The sequence below is a fragment of the Hemicordylus capensis genome, chromosome 3 (genome assembly GCF_027244095.1).
Source record: "Hemicordylus capensis ecotype Gifberg chromosome 3, rHemCap1.1.pri, whole genome shotgun sequence".
Lineage (NCBI taxonomy): Eukaryota > Metazoa > Chordata > Lepidosauria > Squamata > Cordylidae > Hemicordylus > Hemicordylus capensis.
Genome location: NC_069659.1, coordinates 103522703 through 103546941, shown reverse-complemented (window position 1 = coordinate 103546941; position 24239 = coordinate 103522703). Strand labels below are relative to the sequence as shown.

The 24239-nt window shown below is 43.6% G+C and overlaps 1 protein-coding gene across 2 annotated transcripts in view; it reads right to left on the bottom strand.

Moving 5' to 3' along the window:
• The window catches only part of TMEM47 (transmembrane protein 47), a 53292-nt gene extending 49309 nt beyond the window's left edge, over positions 1-3983 (bottom strand). For both annotated transcript variants that reach the window (XM_053310177.1, XM_053310178.1), the window contains exon 1: positions 3204-3983. In XM_053310177.1, coding sequence (XP_053166152.1) covers positions 3204-3429 — 226 coding nt within the window. In that variant the 5' untranslated portion in view covers positions 3430-3983. The remainder of the gene's footprint in view (positions 1-3203) is intronic.
• Between the last annotated feature and the right edge of the window lie 20256 nt (positions 3984-24239).

The following is a 24239-nucleotide window of genomic DNA, read 5'->3' as shown; positions in this document are numbered from 1 at the left end:
TAGCAGGCTCCAGCGTGTGCCTGCCCTTGATAGTGCCACTTGAGGTGCTCTCCTTCAAGGGACAATGAAGCAAATGCTTTCAGACAGTGGGAAAAATGTCTTGTGCCTATGGTTCCTTCAGTTTTTCCAATTATGGTGCCAAAACTAAACAGTCTTCTCACAGAAACTGTCTGCTTATTTCCTGTATATCCCAATTGCTGTACACATGCCATGCAGTCATAAGGAATGTCTGAAGAGTGGATGGATACAACAGAAGAGGGAATTTTATGGAGAAGAAATAGAATATAAGCTCTCAGTGACAAAGGGCTACCACCAATGCAGAGCAAACTACATTGAGGATCATGGGCCTGACCCATTACCCAGCAGAGTGGACTCAATGTGAACCATCTCCTGGTTAATTGAGATGATTTGCTTGTACCAAAGGACGAGTATCTATATACGCATGAGGGCATGTATGTGCAAACAGTGCAGATTCTCCTGTTTCAGGAGATATTTCAAAGCATGACCCTCAGCCAAGATACAATGAAAGAAAAGGTCTTTCTCAGAGAACCTCAATGTTCCTTCCTTCCTGCCAGCTTGTAAAAGCTGAGAAACTATTTTTAGCAAAAATGAGCAAACCTCACTGAACTTAGATGGAATTGAAGAGTCCTGAAGTTTCTGAAAGTAGCAGGAAAATATAGCAACAATTATCTGCTCTACCCATCTATTAAAAAAGAAAAAAACCATCAGTGTCCAGCCTATAGCTTCTATCTACCCTTTCTCCCACACCTCCTGTAAAAAAACAGCCTGAAAATGTGGGTTACTGTCAGATACAATTAGAGAAGATCTAGCAATCCTCCAATGCTGTTCTGTGTACTATTAGACTGACCAAAGTTGTAACCCTATTTGTAACTTTCTGGGAGTAAGTCCACTGAACAGTTAAATTTAATTGCATAGGACTGTGCTGCTAAGTCCCACATGCTTTAGGAGGTGATGAAATTAAACAAAAAGAAGAAGAGGGGTAGAGTTGAAACTCAGTAACCCATGCCCCCACCCAGTCCATCTGAAAGGTCTTTATGCAATCAAGGGGATATTATTTCAGGAGACAGAGAAAGGGGGCAAAGGATTCCTGTTGCTAAGGAGACATGTCAACGCTGACATTCCTACATAAATTTCAGGGCGGGGGGGGGGGGAAGAGAAAAATAAAGCTCTCCTACAAAGTTTGTTTAGACTCCCTTAGTAACTGCACAGAAAAGCTACTTTGTAAAAATAAAAACCTATGTTTAAATGACACAGCTGAAAGCAAACCTCAGTAAAAACCAAATATTACTTGATGGTATGATAAGAAGTCTAAAAACCAAAGAAAGCTTCTGCCATAATTTTTTTTTTTTTTTAAGAAAAGCAAGGGCAAGAAGCAACAAACTTAAAACAGAGGATGTGCAGTCAAACAAGTAGAAAACCAATGCTTTCTTGCACAATTTCTAAAAAGAAAAAAATGGGGGCAATACATGACACAAAAGCTGATTTGGGGTTAATTCTGTGTGGGCTACAGTTTAATTTGGAAATGTTTCCAAAGGAGGTTCTAAAAGTTGTTGCGACACAGTGGAAGGACAAAGGAACACCAAAAAGACAGAGCAACCCACTCACTTGGTTGTGGGGGGGGGGCAGTTATTTTGAAATCTTGCTTATTTCAATTGGCAAAGTTTCAGTTAGGGGAGAATAATTTTGCCTTATTCAATACGCTATGAGACAATATGCTACCAGTGAAGCCAACAAGGTATGTGAAAACAGGGAAAGGGAGCATGAGAGAAGAAAATGTATATGCTGCAGAGGAGGAGAGCTTCTGCTAGGGGGATAACAGCATCTAGAATATGTCAGAATACAACGTGAAAGAAGAATGTTGCTTCTTAGATTGGCTGAAGGTTCAAGGAGCTGGAAAAGCCACAACTTTCTAGTCCATTGCAGCTTGGGGGTTTGTGAATCAAGTACAGTTTATGAAATACTAGTGTGAGAGCTGAACACAACAACCAGTTACTCCATGAATCACCTCTATAGCTGAACAAGATTTCAGACTCAGTCAAGAACTAAAAAAGCACAGTCAGAAAATCAAGGGATCACTCAATTAAAACATTTAGCATAAACCAACCTCTGATACAGTCTGATTTCCAAAACAGAGAAAGAGCATGCTGTGTGTGTGTGTTTTCTATATGACCACAAAACAGTCTGCTTCAAAGAGGCATCATTTAAACAAATTGCTTCTCTGCCTACTTGGGGCTCATAAGACTTGGAGGGACAGCTGTGGAAGACAGCAGGCAAACATAAAACAAGAAATTGGGGGTAAGCAGGAGGAAAAGGCAGAAGATGACTGGAATGCAGAACGGCAGACTAGAGACTCATATCATAGGGTGCTGGGAAGGACTGGGCATGAGGTGTGTGTATTACTTCGGAAGAGGTGCATGTAAAATAGGTTAATAAAAATTAAGGGAGATTGTAGTATTCTGATCTCTGATTGCCTGAGATGGGAAGAATGATCCTGGAAATAAATGACAGGCTTTAAAAGATTCAAATTAGGCTGCAGGGATCGGTGTGCTGTGGAGGAGGTCAGGTGGGATAGAAAAGTGGTAACGGATGGGAGGGTGGTTTATTCTGGATCCTGGTGGGCAGGAGATGCTGTGCAAGTCATTCGCAATGCCCCTACATATGTACAACAAGCAACTCTTCGGTCTTGGATGATTAGACAAATAGCTACTCACTTGAGGGGGCAAAAAAGGAAATGGCTATGGATAGAAGCGAGTTAAGCAGCAGCAGCAGAAGAAGAATCTATCTGCTCTTTTAAGAGGTGGTAGTCAAGAAGCCTAATGGGGGAATCGGGTGCAACAGGGGCAGGGGAGAAGTACATTGCTGCAGCGAGAAAGGCTAGCCAGGGTGATGCAGGGGGCTGGAAGCTCCAGCGGGAGGGGGGCTGCTGACCTGAGTAAAGTGTGTGTGGGAAGGGGGCATCCAGACGCTATTACAGGAGTGGGGTAGGGGGCGGGAAGGAGGAGATCGTACTTACTGGGATGTTCGGGGACGATGCTGCAATGGGTGGGGTCAGAGAGGAAAGCTAGGGAGAGACACCGTGCGGGGGAATCTGAGGAGGAGAAGGAGGAGGGGTGGGGTGAGGGGAGAAGGCAAAAGGCCCTGGGCTTGTGGGCACCAGCGACAGGGAAGGTCGCCTCTCTCACCGCTGTTCAAGGTAGTTTTGCAGGTCCAGGTCCCCGGGTTGCTGAGTTTGTTGCAGGACTCCCAGAGGGAAAGGTAAGACTGGTGATCTGCCGTCACCCACGCCGGGCTCAGCACAGCTCCCAGATCCAGACATAACGCCAGGAAGATGCACACCAGCCCCACCAGCTTGAGCGGTGTCAGCACGGAGACGCGCACCTCCTCCATGCCGCTGCCGGCTGAAGCCATGGACGAGCGGAGCAGCACGAGCCGCCTCTGGCAACCAGACGCCCCTGCTAGTCCCGCCGACGCCAAGGGAGCGCCGCTGCTTGTGCCCCTCTCTCTAGTCCCAGCCGCTCAGGTGCAGCGCTGGCGGCGGCAGCTTCCTCCAGTCAACACTTCGCGGCTCGCACAGCCCAGCTCTACCCACCTCACTCCTCCCATCTTCCCTCCCCCTGTCTAGGGAAGGGGCGGGAGGAGTTGCTCGGGGGCCAGCGTCGAGCCACACACGTCACTCCCAAGGCTTCCTCCAGGGAAGGAGGCTGGGGGAGGCATTGGTTCCCCTTCGCAGGCAGCAGCTGCCCCGGCGGGAAGAGAGGAGCCTCTTCGTCCTCCTCCGCCTACTCTAGCCACACTGAATCGCGCATTCCAGTCTCGATTAAGTCCCGCTCGGCGGGGCGGGAATTCAGGGGGTGTCGCTGTAGCCTTGTTGGCTTCTGAGTTGACCTGGGAGAGAGCCCTGTGGTACAGCCCAGTACTTTTTCAACGCTTCATCCCCTCCGCTCCCACTTTTCCTTCATTTACTCCGGGGACTTTTGCACCTGTAAACAGATTGGGGTGGGGGCGGAGTTTGGGGAACTTACGCTTTTCTAGGGCTACGCCTGTTTTCCATCTCTGCTCTCTCTCCTGTGCTTCCCTACTGGGTGCCCCTTGGCTTCCCTTGGGCAGGGACGCCTGGCGGTGGCGGGAGAGTTCCCCTGTTCCAGATCCAGAACAAATACCAAAAAGCAAGAGCAGAACAACGCGACTGGTGGTACGCAAGAGCCGAACCATGGAACAGCCTGGAAAATAATGGCTTGTTGGCACGCTCCTCTTCCAGCCTGTCTCCATAATCTATTCCTTGTCTCCCTCCTCAGTTTATTTGATGCACTTTCAAATCAACTGCAGCCCTAGGGAGTCTCTCTCTCTCTCTCTAGTCCTCCCAGCCAACAACTCATTTGTCAGACTAATGTAGACTGCATATATTGCAAAATTTCAAGGTGGAACCCTGTCCCTCGTGTGCTTTCTAAGCTCCCAATACGTCGTTGTGCTAAAGAAATGTCAAATAATAGAGCACAGGGGTAATACATGTCATTGTAGAGAGTGACAATGGAGTCTCCTCATTTCGAGTGGAGTGCATTGGAATGACAGCCCCTAGAATGAATGACCATTTCTGGATTGGATTGGAGTGTTTTCAATCCAATCCAGAAATGATTTATAGGGGAATGTTAACAGAAGCAAATAACGGAGAACTAGAGGAGTTACAGTATTTAGAACAGAATGACAGCATGTTAGAGTGCCTAAAGAAAGAATGACAATATTTGTACTGAAATCAATGTGGATTGACAGGTTCCAAAATGGAGCAATGGCACTATGACAGTAAGGAAATGAAAATGGCAGCACCCGTAATAAAATGCTGGAAATATGGGCAAATCTGAGGTTGAAGTGAGTTACAAGCAAGGGATAAACCTCTAGCTAGTGCAGAGGTAGGCAACATATGGTTCTCCAGATATTGTTGAACTACAGCTCCCATCACCCTCAGCCAAAATTTATTACAGCTGGGATGCTGGGAGCTGTAGTTCATCAACATCTGGAGAGGCACACGTTGCCTAGCCCTGCACTAGTGTGTCTGACCACACCTTAATTAATTAATATTTAACACATTATTTATTTATATACAATATTTATTCATATACACGATATTTATTTAACTTAACACAGGTAACTGTGTTAAAAATATCCCATTCAGATAGTCAGCAAATGGGGAAATTGTGGACCTTTCCACCTGGTAGGCAAACTGTGGTAAATGAAATGACACTGATATCCATTCTGCCTGGGATAACTGACGCCATAGTCAATCCAATCTAGAATAGTCATTAAACAAATATTTTACTAGGCCCATGCTATCTCATCACCATTCCTTTCTAGATATTTCTTTTCCATTGTCGTTCTCTCACAGTGTCATTCCTCTCTAGAATCTGAATAGAACCAGTCCATCCTAGATGATGTTGGATAAACATTTTCTAAATTCTAGAATGGATGGCATTCTAAAATTTAGAAGAAAATGTTTATCCAACACAAGAGTTCAAACTGCTTTGTTCCACTTACATTGTACTCTAGACACTGTCAATCTATCCTCATTTGTTATGCCTGTCATGCCTTTTCATCATTTTTTTTAATGCCCCAGAGACCTTTGAATCCCTGGTAGACTTAAAAATCAATTTTCACAGTTTTGAAATCAATCCATTTTCCAGTATATCCCCACACTTGTTCTTTCCCCAACCTCCATTTCTCTTTTTAATTTGGCTGCATTCATTTCTTAGCAATTTGTTCAAACAAAACCCAAAACCAAACACTTTCAGGAGTATGATTAAATCCACACAGTGCTTGTTTGGGAGTGATTCCAACTTGGCTGAGAGGCATGCTAGATTCCAAGTCATGTAAGCAATAAACACTGCACTGTGCAAACGGATGCTTCCTTTGAATGCGTGGCCCTGGCAGCCTTTTAAAAGGGATTCCAATTCATCTTTTAAGAGTGTGATTTGACCTTCAGAACCTCTGATCTCAAGCGACTGTTCTGTGTAAAAGTCAACCCATGCACTTGCTAATCAAACTACTCAGGCTTGGCTTGGCTTAAACTCCTGTATGTATTATTATGTGAAAGAATCCACCCAAGACATACTTGTATGCTGTGTAGCTTTTTTGGATTTCAGAGGCTTGTCACAGTCTGTTTCAGTTCTGATGAACCGTTATTTCTAGGTCAATAATGAATCCGTTTGGGCAGGGTGGGGGGAGCAAACATAAAGAACACTGAAAGAAACAAGAGGCAAAGGAATGCGTTTGAAGCCAACAGTTTCCAGCTGTTAATTCTTGATTCAAATGTAATTATTTTCTAAAAGAAATAAAGAAAAGAGATGAAATTATGTTTCTGGGTCAGAGTCTGCAATGAAGTATGGCTTACTAATTCATTATAAGGCACATACATGCTGTAGCTATTTTGTGCTGAGAACACATTCTGCCCTATAATACCTTATATTTGACCTTCTATTTAGGCAGGAATGGATTCTTCGAGGCCAGGACAGCAGGATCTCCAATCATCACCACCACTTTGGGACACATCAGGGAAGCACATTCACACTTTCAAAAAGCATGTAGCAGAATTTTTATTTATCTCATTTGTATCCTTCCCTTCCTCCAGTGAGTGTGTGATGGTGTACATGGAACTATCTTATTTGATCATCACAACAGCTATGCAAGTTAAATTCCGAAGAAGGAGTGTCTTAGCTTTTTGCAGCAAGAGCCCTATAGAACCTTAAAGGCTAACATGTTTATTGTGGCATAAATTAACCTCATTCAGTCACTCTTTCTTTGTACATGGAGAGCGAAACAGTAGGGATGTACGCTTTTGCCAGTTCAGCTCAAATCTAAACTGGATTCAAGCTGGACCGGTACGTTTTTTGGCCTGGTCAAACCAGAACTGGTTCAAATTCGAACCAAGATGGTTCAACCAGCTCTGAGCTCTACTGGTAAAGGGGAATCCAGTAAAGGGGCAGGGGGGCTTGCCTTATTTTGGAGCGAGCAGGAGGGGAGAAAATAAGTACTTACAGGAGTCACCACCACCAGCTGCGACAGGTATGTGGGGTGTGGTAGCGGAGGCAGTGGCAGCTCCCCACCCCACTGGCCTCCCCCAGAGTAGGCGGGGGTGGCAGTCATCTAGTTTGAGCCTCTGCACACATGTGGATGTTATATTAAAAAACCCTGCTACCTGGGCAAAGAGGCATCTTTTTAATGTGGTGATTCTCTTTATTTAGTGGGGAGAGTAACTGGCCCTATTCATCCCTCCTAACCCTAACCCTGTAGCTCCAGTGACTGTTGCTGGTGTCTATCTTATATTTTCTTTTAGGTTTGTGAGCCCTTTAGTGACAGGGATCCATCTTGTTTTTTATTTATTATTTTTATTTTGATCTGCCGGTTCTGGATGGGGTCACACTGCCCCAGAAGGAACAGGTGCACCTTCTTGGGGTGCTTCTGGATCCGAACCTCTCTCTGGTGTCCCAGGTTGAGGTGGTAGCCAGAGGTGCTTTTTATCAGCTTCGGCTGATATGCCAGCTGAATCCGTTTCTTGAGATGAATGTCCCCAAAACAGTGGTACATATGCTGGTAACTTCTAGACTGGATTACTGCAATGCACTGTATATGGGGCTGCCTTTGTATGTAGTCTGGAAACAGCAGTTGGTCCAGAATGCAGTGGCCAGGTTGGTCTCTGGGTCATCTAGGAGAGACCATATTACTCCTGTGTTGAAAGACTGGCTGCCAATACGTTTCCGGGCAAAATATAAGGTGCTGGTTATTACCTATAAAGCCCTAAACAGCTTAGGCCCTGTGTAAGAAGAAGACGAGAACGTCTTCTTCACCATGAGCCCCACCACATGTTAAGGTCATCTGGAGAGGTTTGTCTGTGGTTGATGCCAACTCGTTTGGTGGCTACTCGGGAACAGGACTTCTCCGTTGCTGCCTCTGGACTTTGGAATGCACTCCCTGTTGAAATAAGAGCCTCCCCATCTCTGGCAACTTGTAAAAAGGCACTGAAGAAACATTTATTCACCCAGATTTACTAATTAGATTTATAGTTTGAAAAAATTAATACTGGGTTTTAAATGTTTTTAATGATTTTAATTGATAATTAATTTGATGTTTTAAATTATTTTTATTGTAAAACTCCCAGAGACATACATTTTGCTGGTATAGATTTTTTAAATAAATAATTAAATAAAATAAGAACAGCCCTGTAGGATCAGGCCCAAGGCCTATCTAGTCCAGTATCCTGTGTCATACAGTGGCCCACCAGATATATCTGGGAAGCCCAGAGGCAAGAGTTGAGGGCATGCCCTCTCTCCTGCTGTTGCTCCCCTGCAATTTGTATTTAGAGGAATCTTTCCTCTTAGGCTGGAGGTGACCTATAGCCTATAAAAGGTCAGGACTTTTTATAAAATTCTCTCCTCTACACAATCCCAAAGGTGGGAAAGCTTTATGTTTCAGGGTGGACAAAGAGACAAGGCTAGAGGGTGTGGGTATGGCTATTCAGAGGATGCACACAACAAAAGGACTGCATTATGCCAAAGTTTGTTTGTTTGTTTGTTTGTTTGTTTGTTTGTTTGTTTGTTTAAAAGATGTATATGCTGCCATTTTTCATAAATGAATTCATGGCAGTTCAGAGCAAAATTCATCTGCATAACAGACTTGGGATTTGATTCTGACTGCATTCTGGGGTGCTTTGAAGGTTTAAAGGTTCTGCAACCTGAATTCTTTTGCTGTGTCAAGAACTCTGGCTTCATTAAGAATGCAGAGGATTCAGTGAGGGTGTGTCACCTTTTTGGAGGCAGCTTTTATAGCAGTTCAGTTTCTGCATGACACTGCTGCTTGACGTAAGCAGAGGCCAATTTCCTCTTGGCACCAAGTGCCCATCTGTTTCCCTCATTTTCTATAGAAGGACAGTAAGGTCATGTACACAACTATACAGCTGGGTGTGGGGAGGGCTAGCAGGTAATCAGGCTCCTGCCTGCCTCCCCACACATGATCTCCCTCCCCAGTTCACTCTCCCACATGCCGCAGCTAGTGGCAGAGCATAGAGCCAGAGGAGGATGTCCTCCGGCATCCCTCAATGCAGCACTCCAGGAGACTGTGCATTGAGGGATCCTCCCTCAGCTGGGTGCTCTTGCTTGCACCCTCAACCCTGCCTAAAAGCTTGGGTAAAAAGTAGGATTAGGTGGGGTGGGAGCACCAGGATCAGGAGCTATCCCGGCTCTCCACACGTGCACCTAACCTAGGCTGGGCTTCTCTAGCCTGGGTTAGGCTGCTCGTGTGAATAGCCTCAATGTTTCCCAAAGAATGGGGCAGGGGAAAGACTGTCTGTTAACAATCACCATCCTTATTGTTTCTGTGAGACAAGCAAGTATTTGACTTGCCCCTAAATAGGCTTGTCTAATAACACCAAACATATATTCATTTCTTTCTGATGCGGAAGTTGTGCATGACATCTTACTATGCTACCTGTTTGGTACATTCACACAAAAGCCAATGATATGAAAGATGGGTAGTACAGGTATCTGGTAAATCAGATGTATTTCCCCCACCCCATGTTAAAAAAAAAAAGAAAAGAATCCCAGTTTGCAATGTATGTGCACAGCTGATCCTTATCCTGCAAACACCTCAGGTGTGGTATGGATGGGCTGGCAAAAAGGCAGGATCAGAGTATGATGAATTGAAATCACTTCTCTGAAGGTCAGAGAAGCATTATTAGAAGCACAAATCATCACCATACAAACCACTGCACAGATGTGTCCTTAGTTGCCTTAAAGAGAAGATGCTAACAACATTTGCCAACAGAAAGTTAGAAAGAAAAGAAAGGTAACTTGTCCTAGCTTCCATAGCTGTGAAAGAAATCACCTAATGCAAATTCTTTCAAACACATAGCATGTTTGCTATCTATATTAAGTATGTGCATGAGACAGAATGATTTACATAGGAAGGTTGATATATATTACAAATACAGGAACTGCCAAATATCAAATACTTCTTTTTCCTTTAGACAAATGTAAATGTTGCCTTCCATGGTTATAAGATCATATCCTGACTGAACAATGCACAATACATTATTCCTGCACATTCATACTGCTCCTCCATTTATAGCCTTTTGTAGGAAAGCTTAAATTCTACATGCAAAAATTCCACTGCTTTCAATAAGATCTTGACAGAGTAATGTGGGCCATAACTTCATTTGGACAAAGTGTTGTACATGCTTTTTAATCATGTTTATTGGCCTCCTCAGTACATGCACACATTTATCAGCATTATTATCATTATCATTTCAAATTTATTCATGCTTTTATCTGTGGAGCAATACAGTCTTGAGATCTAGCTCTTCACTGTCTGAACATCTAGTGCTAAGTCCTGACTCTCGCTCATCGCCACATCTTATATAATTGCACCAGCACTGATGCCAAACCTAGTCATACTACCATTATGTCATTCTCCATCTGTGCTTCTCTGTCCATTGTTGACCTTTATGCAGTGCACCATTCATTCATTCATTCATTCATTCAATTTGTACACTACCCCAAACCTCTGTCTCACGACAGTTTACAGCAACATAAACAAATTAAAACAGAAATTAAAACCTTAACAAAATTTAAAAACACAAATCTAGTTTAAAAGCTTGGATGAATCAATGTGTCTTTAAAGACTTTTTAAAAGTTGTCAGAGATATGGGGCACTTATTTCAGCAAGGAGTGCATTCCAGAGTCTCAGAGTGGCAACAGAGAAGGCCTGTCCCTGTGTATCTGCTAGGGGTGTTCATAAATCTGGCTGGCCCAGTTCATTTCGAGTCCGAACAAGACCGGGCCAGTTCAGTTTTGCCCTCCATCGAACCCCCAGGTTCTGTTTGGGTGGGTTCACGAATCAATTCTGTGTGTGTGTGTGTGTGTGTGTGTGTGTGTGTGTGTGTGTACTTTTCTTTAATACCCTCCGGGGGGCCTTCTCCGAGGCTGCTGGGGGTTCATGGAGGTTCCCCCACCCCCTGTTGGCCTTCCTCATGCCCAAAATCATCTGGTTCGAGCATTCTTCAGCCTTTCCTGGGCCTTTCTTGGGCCTTTCCCTCTCGCTGGGTCATGACCTGGCCATGCAGGGGCCCATTGTGCATGCGCAGCGGCCTCCAAAATGGCCACCCTGATGGGGGAAAGGCCCAGAAAGGGCTGAAGAACACCCAAACCAGGCAATTTTTGTCATGAGGAGAGCCAGCAGGGGAGGGGGAAACTCCGCAGACCACAATCCCCGTGGCCTTGGAGAAACCCCCGGAGGAGGTAAGTACTAATTTTAAAAAATTGACTCATGAACCCCTGAATGGTCAGGGGGGTGGCTGTTGGTCTGGGGTCAGACCAAACATGGTTTGGTTCTGTTCAATCTTGAACTTTCAAACCGAACCAGTTCAACATCAAATATGTTCAACATCAAATCTGTTTGCGCATCCCTATTATCCACCAGACGAGCTGGAGGCATTGCAACTGGTGGTGGGGCTCATAGTGAAGAAGACATTTTCTTAAATAGCCTGGGCGTAAGATGGCAATTAGGCATGCAAGCAACTGTGTCAGGTTCTCTGGAGGAGGTTGAGTCATGGCAGCCCCTATATATAGCATCTTTATGGAGTTTTCAACCCATCAGCATTTTGAATGCTGGTACAATTCTGGAAGAGGACAGCATGTTGATTTAGCTGAGGCAGCACAAATCCACAGAATAATTGTATTAATTTTTGTAAAATTTAAACTTATTCTTTCTGCAGGGATCTTAGGGTGATATTTTAGCCTCACAAAAATCCTGTGAGATGACTTAGGTAGTGATTTTTTCAAGGCTGCTCACAATCTTCATAGCTGTGTAGGGACTGGAACTTGGCTTTCTCACATCCAACCTAAACACTCTAGTAGGGATGCTTATATATATTTAAAAATCTGCATCTTAATTTTCCCTCCAGATTCTGGGGTCCTGAATTACTTGATTATGTTTGTGGAGTGGCACTGATGCATCCTCAAATTGCCATTCTTCCAGTTCTGATTTCTGGACTTTGTTCAGATCACTGCACATGTTTTTAGTTCATGCTTTTCCCTCCTAACTGGTAAATAATGAGCTTAAGCATGTATGTGCATTGAACTTAAAAATAGTACACCAGTGGTAAAGTCAGGATCCTCTCACATTAAATCAATAGTATCAACAGTTATGGTCCCTGGCATTAATGGGAACATTAAGAAAAACTATTAAGAAAATAAATTGATGGCTATAATAAGCAATATTATTTGGACTGATTTATGAATGATTGGTATCCATTCATCTAATATGTAAATAATGTACCATCAGTTAATCTTTTCCTGAAAGAAAGCAGAGCATCCTTTGTTAGCATTATGTGACTGAGTTTTGAAATAAGCTCTGTTATACTACTATACTGCCTCTCTATCTTCCTTACCATACTTACATTGTTATTTTCTTGTATCTTGTTCATGTCTTTTCTTCTAAAAATTGTATTAAATTGTTTTTCTTTTTAATATAAACATAGCGTGTTTTTAAAAAAATAATAACAATAATCTGATCAGATCACATAATCACACCAAGATTCCTTTTTGTGTGTTGGTTTAATCAATGCATATTCTCCATGAATTAAATCACAGTGCAAAAAGGAATCCTGATACATTTGTGCATTCAGATCAAGATCCATTTTTGTGCAGTGTTTTCAATGTGCAACTATGTTCAAGCACATTGTGGTTATAATTCATGTGATCTGAATCATGTGATTGCATCAAGATTCTTATTTTTTATGATGTTTTAATCAAAGTACATGTGCACTTCTGTGTATCAGTAACCTTAAAAGTGTGTGTGTGTGTGTGTGTGTGTGTAAAATGAAAATTGTGAGGAAATGTGCATGCACTAATTCCAAAATTAATTTTAGAAAGTCTCCAAATTAAACCAAAAGACAAAAAAAAAAGGCAACACATGGAAAATAAGAAAATGAAACAGGGGATATATATCTTTGTTACACAATAACCAATCCACCATGTTGGCTTCAAAGCTTATTCCAGGATAGTCTTGCTGATTCTGTGTAAATACTTTGGAAGCAAATGATTTGAGGATTGTGATATTGTTTAAAGTCTGATTAAAACTTTTTAGCATTTTTACACCTTAGAAATCTGTGGAGCAAAGCTGAAGTACTTGAGCTCTAACACCATTCATCACCTGGAATGATCCTGTGCTGATATTGAAAAATAGCTATATAAAAATTGAAAGTTGGAAGAAATATAGATTTTTTAATGTCTGGTAGACTTTCAATTAGTATGAATAAGACATTTATCCATAAGCCTACCAGACTGCTAGGCTAATCTCAGCATTCCTTTCACCTGATGATAATTATTAATTAGAACATGAAATATAATTAGAAAATGAGAATGGAATTATAAGATGATAAAGGTATACTTCAGCCAAGCTATAAACAATAATCCTAGATGGCAAAGATAGGTACATGAAAGGTTTAATGTTTCCCCTGGTCATTCTAGAAACTGTAATAACAGTAGAAATAAATCTGCTTTAGCTATCTAACTTGAGAATAATATAGACTTACGCTTTTCTTGAGCATCACTTTAAAAATTGAGCTAACATAAGATAAAATAAATCATTTTCATTATATTTCCTTCTGTGTACACCCTATTCTATATTTCTGTACCACCCTGTAGCTATGGAAGAGGGGTAGTAGTGTCTCAAGGCCAATTCCTGCACTGGCTGGGAAATCATCTTTCACAGGCGAAACCACTGCAATTAATCAGTATCCTGCCTGGGTACTGAAAGCAGGTTTGGAGGGCAAAACTCTTGTTCAATTAATTCCTTGCATTCCTTTGACCTTTTTCAGATTTGCATTTATTATGTCAGATATTTGCACTCTGTTACTGTTGTCTATCAGTGGGCTATATGGGGGAGTTGCTCTGGATCAATCCTAAATGTGAAGTATTTTTTATCTACTTCTTACCAAAAAGAGACAAGAGTATGACACACAAAGCAAAGGCAGACAGCAACTGATTAAGATGCTGCACATTGTAAAAATGGTGGTTATCTGAGAAAGAGAGGTGATGGATGACAAATGTTTATGTCTTTATCCTGCAGCAAGGAGAATGAGCCTATGATTATGAGGACTCTTTATTATCCACTGACATAATATTACCCAGTGCAGCCAAGTGAGTTACCATGAACCCTCCAAGCCAGCACACTCGAGGAACTGGCTTTATTTTGCTCTTAGAATTCTATTCACACTGAATCTTGGAATCTTCCCCTCAAATTGTTGCAGTTTGTATTGCTGACAGAGTGAATTTCTTCGCTCGTCGTTTGAGACTTCATGTGTGCCTAGAAGCAAGCAAGAACAGGAATCCATTTGTTACTGAAGGAATTGATGTTGCTGCTGTTTTTGTTTTTGCTTGTTCATGGGGCCTTGAATTCGTTTGTTGTGCTGGCTGTTATGGACGAAGAAGCCTCTAGCAGGGCTGCTCAGCTTGGGCCCTTCTGCAGATGTTGGCCTACAACTTCCATAATCCCTGGCTATTGGCCACTGTGACTGGGGATTATAGGAGTTGTAGTCCAAAAACAGCTGGGGGGCTTAAGTTGAGTAGGCCTGCATCTAAGGAGCTGCCAGTTTATTTTAGGTTACTTTTCTGCCCCAAAGGACAATGCTTCCAAATCCTTCAATTCTTGCGATGGTTCCAGTGCCATCTTTGTGGTGGGGGAGGGGCAGTGCTCAAAATATACTTATTTGAGGGAGTACCTCACAAGACATAAATAACAACAAGATATAAAGAACTGCAACCTCCTTCCTGGATATACCACAAACTCATTGTATTTGTAATTCAGCTTCTCTGTGTGTAAAAGAAGAGATAAATGATACAGTCTTATCAAACAAAACAGAATGTATCACTTGAAGAGAGCTGGTCTCAGGGGAGGAGAGCTGGCCTTGTGGTAGGGAAGGCCATGATTGTCCCCTTTGCTAAGCAGGGTCTGCCCTGGTTTGCATTTGAATGGGGGACCACATATGAGCATTGTAGGATATTCCCCATAGTGGATGGGGCCACTCTGGGAAGAGCATTTGCATGCTTGCATGCAGAAGGTTCCAAGTTCCCTCCCAGGAATCTCCAAGATAGGGCTGGGAGAGACTTCTGCCTGTAACCTTGGAGAAACCACTGCCAGTCTGTGCAGACAATACTGAGCTAGATGGATCAATGGTCTGACTCAATATAAGTAAGTTTCCTATGTTCCTATGAATTTTGAGCACCCATCATTTTATCTGCATTCTCCATCAATCAAGTTTATTGTTTACACACTGACACACATGCATAGAAACAAAGATGAGGTCCACTTAGCCAGTTCCCTCTATGCCAACAGACATTGCCTCAAGGTGCAAAGTAGTCTTTTATTGAGATACCAGAGCTGCACAGGTAAAAGATTACATTCATACCACAGAATCAGGGATGCAATGCAATTTTTAGGCCAGCTCTTACAATTCTTACCCAAATAATCCATGATAGGTGTCTGCTTGCCCTTTCAAAAAGCCTCTTAGTAGACTTCATAGTCATCTTGTTCCATTGTCTAACTCCTGCAGTTTTTAACATTTAATCTAAAACTCTTTGCCCATTGTTTAAGGCCACTCTCCTTTTCTTATCTTTGGCGGACAGAATAGGAATGGTGACTTGCCTGCCTGGTGTGAAGGTTGTGGATGCTAACCATGCTAACTTGGCAAAGAGGCACCTTTTAACGTGGTGATTCTCTTTATTTAGCAGGGGTAGAGTAACTGGCCCTATCCACCCCCAGCACAGTACTTCCAGAGACTGTTGCTGGTGTCGATCTTATGTTTCTTTTAGCTTGTGAGCCCTTTGGGGACAGGGATCCATCTTATTTATTTATTATTTCTCTGTGTAAACCACCCTGAGCCATTTTTGGAAGGGCGGTATAGAAATCAAATTAATAATAATGATGATGATGATGATGATTGATGATGATGTCATGCTGTGTCTAGATAGGACATTAGGCAGTGCTGGGGAGGAGTTGGCTGCCGTGGTGCACATTGCAGCAACAGTGTTGGGAAATGCAGTTGGGAGGTTCTGGAAACCAAATTTAGACTGCTAAGTAGCATATTGAAGTCCAGGATCCCCAGGTAACACTCTCTGAAGTGAAGAGAGACAGCCAGAGCTGAGGGGTCTCGAGGTGTGGATGAGACAGTAGTGCCAGGAGAAGGGGTTTAGATTTGTCAAGAACTGGGATACCTTTTGGGGCAAGTAAATCCTGTACAAAAGGGACAGAGTCCACTTGAACCAAGATGGAACCAGACTGCTGGTGCTTAAAATCAAAAAGGTTTGCAGAGGAACTTTTAAAATGATGCCAGAGGCACTGCTGACAGGAACTGGATGGTATCTAGTTCAGCAAGCAAAATTCCCTAAAGTGTGAGGGTGCAAAGCATTTCAGATAAATTTCAGAGTAGAACCAGAAGGAGAGCAGATGGAAACAAACAAGAGCGGGTCAAAGAGGTGAAACGATAGTGAGGGAGATAGCACACTCCAACACCAGGTAAGAGCCTCAGTGTAAAGGTGTTTATATCCCAAAGCCAGCAGTCTCCAAGCCAAGATGGGTGAGCCAGCGTGCTTGGCTGCAAATGAAAAAATAGATATAGTGGACATAATGGAAACCTGGTGGAACAGTGAGAACCAGTGGTACATTGTTATTGCTGTATTCCTACAAAAAGCAGGGCCGACGCAACACGGTAAGCAGGGACCTCATTGCAGGGACCTCATTGCTGATGTGGGGTGAGGGGCACCTGCAGCACAACCAACCAGGGGTGATGAGTGTTAATGAATGCTGATGAAAGAGGATGGTGGGCTGGGGAAGGACAGCATATGTCTGCTGCTCTCTCCTTATATTGCAGGCCAACTTACTTAATAATCCATCAGCTTGGTCACTTTAATCAGGAAGATGTTTTAAGCAGGGCCGGTGCTAGGGGTTCTGGCACCCCCCTGCAACCTATAAATTGGCACCCCCTCCCTCATGAGTATTGATGGCAGGCTATACCACCACCACCCAGAGCTTTTGCATGTGCACATGCACAGAAGTTTTTGATGTGCATGCTACTTTTAGATCTCATCCAGGTTGAATCAGGAAGGCCCAACTCTGAATGTGTGCACACTGCCTTGATACTGCCACCCAGAACAAACTCATCACACACAGATGAAAAAAACTCAAGGGAACATTGTAGGAGAGAAAGGCAGCTTTTAAAAAAATCCCCATCAACTGATTTGCACAGACTTATTTTGAGTCTTTTAAAAGTCTTTTAAGAACTATTTATTCAGCAGCTTTAGCTCCAGTGCCGGCTTAAGAGGTTGTGGCACCCCTGGCCAAAATATCTCCCTGCACTCTTTTTTAAAAAATGCATGTGCAAAGCATGCATGTGCCACTGAGCACCACCCCGTGCATTTGGTGTCAGATGCAGGGGGCAGGGCCAATACCAGGGATGGGGCCCCACCAGCACCTCAGCACTTTCTAGTCAGTGGTTCATGGAATCATTAAGCTAGTGGCCATCTTGACATCTTGCAGCATTGAACTTCAGTCAAGACATGATCAATTATGTAAACTGATTATGCATTTTCACTTCCTTGCAACAATCCTGTGAGATAAGTTAGGATGAAGTACTGCTATTTAAATAAAAAAAATCACAATCAAAAATAAAACTTGCAGCTGGTCTCAGCAGTAACACTGATATCTAATCAAGAAGCTAGTGATTAGCCAAGGAAAGCTACTAATACCATATTTGCCTGAATATAAGACAACTTTGAATTTAAGACAAGCTCCTTAAAAATAGAGGTTAAATACAGGTCATACCCTTATTTACCCAAAAGTAAGAGGATTCTAAATTTAAAATGATTCTCCTGATTTCTAACATGAAATAACTTGGGTGGGGGTGGGGGGGTATTAGTTTTGCATTTAGGTAAATTCAGTAAGTTTTGTCACTGAGGCGGATTTGAATCTGAGTCTCCAAAGTCCAACACTCCTAAGGCTACACTGCACTGGTAGTATTCATTGTCCTATTCCAACATGCCAACAATTTTACAAAAAGCAGAACTACACATAACCATTGGCTGATAGTCTAGAGCAGGGGTTCTCAACCTTGGGTCCCCAGATGTTGGTGGGCTTCAACTCCCATAATCCCCAGCCATAATGGCCAAATGCCATTGTGGTTGGGGGTTACGGGAGTTGAAGTCCACCAACATCTGGGGACCCAAGGTTGAGAACCCCTGGTTTAGAGTAAGGAAGGATTTCCCCAAGTGACTAGGAAAGGAAATTATTAGGCCAAGGGTTCTCAAACTTGGGTGCTCAGAAAAAATGTATATAATCACATCCATTACTGTGTTTGGAAGGTGTTCAAATACCCCTGATCCCCATTATTTTAAAAAACTTACTCATGCCTTCGATTTTGTCTGAGCCTCTGCTCCAAAAGATCTGCCTGGTCTCCAGCTTCACTGGTAAAGTCCCCCACCCCCACTCGCCAAACGTTGAGCGATTAAAAAAAAACCTTTGCAAACAATAGAGATATAATTTCAGCCTCATTTATGCTAGAGGGAGAACAAAAATTAAGAGTTGGGGGGGTTGGAGGGTGTTTCCCCTTGTAAAGCCAACGACCTTTCACTCAAAAAAAAAGTAGCAATCGCCTCTCAGCTGCTTGAGAGCACGTACCTCGTTCTTTTCCTTTTTCAGTTTCTGAGTTGAATCTAAAGTGAAACCAACAAGCAAAGAGGAGAAGTGGGGTGGGTAAGAGGAGAATAGAAAGAAAAGAAATATTAATTGCAAAAAAAGAAGACTTTCCCAGTTCAAGGCTCACTGGGTACTGAAAGGATCATTGGAGACAATCAGGGCTGGAGAGGAGATCTCCTGCAAGGTCTCTTTTTCTCCCAGCCACCCCTCTCCTTGCACCAATTACTGCCTGCCACCCTGCCCCCTTTTCACTCACACACTCTCCCACTCGGATCTCTCCCAATAGCTTTGCAAGCTTTTCTTATTACTTAAAACATCTTCCTGATTAAAGGGACCAAGCCAATGGATTAAGTAAGTTGGCCTGCAATGTCAGGAGAGCACAGCAGGCATGTGCTGTCCTTCACCAGTCCAGCATCCTCCTCCTCCTTCATTGGAACTCATTAACCCTCATCGCCCCGGCCGGTCATGCTGCAGGAGCTCCCAGCGTCAGCGCCCCCCTGCAATGCGGTCCCTGCTTACTGTGTTGCATCAGCCCTGGGAGAGGGGAGGCTGAAGCAGAAAGGTGGGCACAGCCGCTCCTGCCCTTACTGACCAGCTACCACTGGCTGAGCTGCTCTGGGAGGAATGTAGGACTAGTCACATCCAATTGAGTCTTCTGCCCCCTGTTGTCATGGTTGACCCTGCTCAACACAACAAGTCATGGAATCCTTGTCTTCCTAACCTAAGCATCCAACACAGCTTGGACTGTTAAGGGCTAACTGTAAGTTGTGCCCAGTTCTGGACTCTGTGCTTTAAGAATTATGTAGACAAATTAAAACAGGCTCAAAGGAGGGCAACAAAGATAATCAGAACTTTGGGAAACAAACCTTATAAGGAAAGGTTGGGCTGCAGAGACAGGGAATGTTTAGCTTGGATAAGAGAAGACTGAAGTGGAGAATATGATAGTCCTCTTCAAATGCCTGAAAGGCTGTTACATAGAAGAGGACAGGGCTAGTTGGTGGTGGCTGTGGGTTAACATGATTGCAGTGCTCCAAGCAATGCTATTGAAAGTGAAAGGACAGCTGTTTTTGGACCACAGCTCCCAACATCCCCAGCCACAGAGCTAATAGTCAATGATGATGAGAGTTGTAGGCTAACATGTGCAGGTGGGCCAAACATGTGCAGGTGGGCTCTCAGTCTCTCCTCAGAAGTCTTCACGCAGAGGCTGGTCAGCCATCTGTTGGGTGTGCTTTAGCTCAGGATTTGGCCATCATCAGATGAGTAGTATTAATGTTTTAATGATCTATCTCATTCTTATACAATGTGATAAGATGGGAACTCCTAAGGAACTCCTTAGCATCAGTGCAGCAACACTGCAATATAAAAGACTGCAACAAGGGAGTTTTAGAGGGGCTTTGAGAAGATAAGTGGCACACATTGCCAACCTGTAATGATTAAATGAGATTACTTGTGCTCTTTAGTGTATTATATTTTCACATATAATAATTGCCTCTCCCTGGTGGCTCATCTCAGTTTCCTACTTATAGATCCTCTAGTGTTTTTCCACCTTAGAAATGATCACAGCTCACGGAAACCAAATAAGCATTTTGAAGCTGAACATGACACTCTTAGACTTGCTAGAACATAATCAGCAGTCTCCATTGGCTCAATATACCTGTTGCTGGATTGTAGTACCACTGGAGACTGCAGGGGAGGAATTGATTATTGCTATGCTTGCCTCATACTAATAAAACATATCATTGCATACAAAACTAACCTATCAGTAATGGAGAACATTCTAGCCTAGCCTTCCCCTGATATGCTAATTTTGAATGGGAAGATTTTTCTTTTTTTGATGTGGGAGCACTCAAACATTCGAACAATTAGACCTGAGATATAAATGCTTATATTATTGTTGTTGTTGTTGTTATAATTATAATCTGGAAGTGATCCAGTATCATCATGAGAAATGGGTTACTGCGCTTGTGCAGGGACCTTCCGGGTACTACATCTTTGTAGAGACCATCCTCTACTTTCGTTCCTGCGCAACCTATGATGCCACAAAGAGATCCTCTTCATGGGTGTGGTTTTAGACACACTTTGTCTCCAGCAACACAATAGGACTTTGCGGAATTTCAAATGAGGAGAGCACAGCAGATACTGCAGGGCCACATTGCACATCAGCAAACTGTTCCTGCACACCACCGCCTTCTGCCTCCTTGGCCTGCTGCTCCATCTCACCTTCCCCCTGTGCTGCCCGTGTAAGCAGCCCAAGGGGTTCAAGTGGCTCCTCTTCCTGTAAATGCACCTGCCAAACCTGTGGCACCATCTGTGCCTCCACGTCTGATTGTTCCACATCCAGCTGGAGAGGAACATCATCCACCTCCACTTTCTCACCCAGTAGGGGCTCCAGAAACCATCCCAGAGGAGTTCCTGTACCATCTGACAACTCCTAAAGTTCCTCTGATTCGTCCAAACCTGACACTGATGATGAAGGCAAAATACCTGAACATCCCTCAGATCTACCCTCGGATGTTCCCCCCAACCCATCTACCTCACCTAACACAGAGATGAAGTCCTACACAAAAATGATACAACAAATAGCAGAGTTTCTAGGTTTGGAAATAAAACAACCAACACCAGACCTTGAGGACCCTGTTTACAAAATGATGGCCACAGTGCAATCGACACAGGCTGTTGCCTTACCCATGCTGCCAGCTATTTCAAAAGCAGCCAAAACAGTTTTGGAGGTTTTGCAGACCTCTACCCCAACTTCCAAGTGCCTGGAAGGCCTGTACCATATTTAAGAAGAGTAGAATGGTTACCTTTTGAAGCACCCAACTCCAAACTCTTTAGTAATACAATGTGCAGCCTCATCTAAATTGGGCCACTGTCATATAATGCCCTTGGATAAGGCAGGGAGAAAATGGGACATTTTTGGATGCTGCATTTACTCAACTGCGAGCTTGTCCATTCGCATTGTGAACTATGCAGCCTGCATGGCTTGATACAATCACGGTTTGTGGAACTCTTTACTAAAGGAATTCTCTTCATTAAAACCAGAGGAATTCAAGGCTAAATGTGAAGAATTGCTTAGCAAGTCCAGTGCCCTTACCAGGCAGCAGCTAAATACTTTTAAACACTTTGTGGAGACTGAATTACGGTCAGTGGCTACTGCAGTCTCCCTCAAGCATCATGCCTGGTTATGTTCCTCAATGCTGCAAAATGATATGAGACCGCATTGAAAATCTACCATTCGGTGGCAAAGGTCTCTTAGTGACTCGACTGACTCAACTATGGAAACTGTAAAGAAATCATGATTTACAACAAAAAGTTTTTCTTCTTCAGTGATGACAGCACAAAGTTCTCCCACTACCAGAACTTCACTCGACAATGTTCTGGCTACCATTACCAGGACCGTAAAGAACAAAAGAAATAGTACAAGTCATACCATAGGAAGAGCTTTGCTCAAAGGAACAGGAATTAGGGGCCTGGTCCTGGAAAGGATGCCTCCATGCCATTCCTTTGATTCCCCAGATCGTCTACCGCACATTTCTTCATTGCTTGTCGGAGTATTCAGCACCAGCATGCTGGCATCAGTGGCAGGCCTATAACACCTCCTGCCTTGCCACTTTATGTTATCAGATTAGCCAGGCATGCTCCATCGTGGCACCAGATGACATCAGACCAATGGGTCTTAAGAATTATCAACTCGGGTTACAGTCAAATTTGAAATTTTGCCAGGCTTCGAAGGTATGAAAATAACTCCCCCAACTCTCACCTTATGGGAAAAGATACAAGCTCTGTTGGACAAGGGAACGATAATACAGGTGAAGTGGACAGACCGGCTGCAGGGATTCTACCTGCGTTATTTCCTCATTCCAAAGTGGGATGGTGGGATCAGGGTGATCATGGATCTCTGTGGCTTCGATCAATTCATCAATACATACAAATTCCGCATGACAATACTGCAAGGTATCCTTCCACTCCTTGCCAGGGAGGGATGGCTTACTACGTTAGATCGCAAGGATGCATATTTTCATATCGAGATTCAACACAACCACTGGAAGAACTTACAGTTTGCCATAGGAAGCGCAGTGTTCCAGTACAGGGTCCTGCCCTTTAGTTTGTCTACAGCACCAAGGGTGTTTACCAAATGTATGGTGACAGTTGTAGCATATCTGCACATGCATCTGCGGACAATTGTTTTTTCAAACCTGGACGACTGACTCCTGGTACATCAAAACAGGTCAGAATTGGAGTCACAAATCCAGTATGTCTTACGACTGTTGGAAGACTTGGGGATCCAAGTCAACTGGGAGAAGTCGAAGCTGCATCTGACAATGTCCATAGATTTCATCGGAGCAGTGTTGGATACACTGTCCAAACGAGTGTATCTCCCACTGGAGTGTTATCTCCACATTGACTCTCCGGTGGAAACTTTTAAGACCCAACCACTGAAACAGGCCGATCAAATTCAAAAGTTACTCAGCTTGATGGCATCATGCAAGGCGACCATCTTACATACCCGCTTATGTATGCACCAGCTACAACTATGTTTTCTGAGATTGTTCTGCCTGAATGTCAACAGCCAGCAAATGCTGCTGGAGATTCCCAACCTGTTCTGAAATCCCTACCATGGTGGAAGGTACAGCAGAACCTGCTTCAGGGTGTGCATTTTAAACCTCTAACTCCGACAAGATGAGTTACAACAGACACCTCCTTGACGGGTTGGGGTGCCCATTGCAGGAGCCATCAGGCTCAAGGTGTGTGGATGGCACAGCAATGCAAGATGCATATCAACTTCCTATAACTGATGGCAGCATTTTTGGATCTGAAGTCATTTGCCCCGTGATAAAAGACTCCACAGTTCAACTTCAGATGGGCAATACTACAGCGATTGCTTATGTCAATTTACAAGGCGGCACAGTTTCAAGGTCTCTGTGTGCACTAAGCATACCGCTGTGGAACTGGTGCATTTCCCAGAAGGTGTTGCCGATGGTCATCCACATCAGGGGCATGGAAAACATCTTAGCGGATGACTTGAGCAGGACATTTGACAACCAACATCATGAATGGGAGCTCAAACAAGCGTGTCTAGACCATCTGATCTAACTGTGGGGTACTCCCCAAGTGGATATGTTTGTGACAGAAGAGAACAGGAAGTTTCTGTGATTTTGTCCCAGAGCGGGCATTAGGCGAGTGCCTCTGGGGGATGTGTTTCAATACAATTGGAACAGAAGTCTACTTTACATGTCCCCGCCCCACACACACTGCTGTGGGGAAACTCATTCAAAACAGAACAAGGGCTATCCTGTTGACGCCGTGGTGGCCACACCAACAGTGGTTTGCATCGCTACTCAGAGTGACAGGGAAGAATTATTACCACCTTCCTCTCAACCCAGATCTATTAACAAGAGACGGAGGTCGGATCCTACATCCAGCTCTGCAAACGCTGAGACTGACGGCTTGGAAGGTTGGCTATTGAAGAAGATTCTCCTTAACTGTCA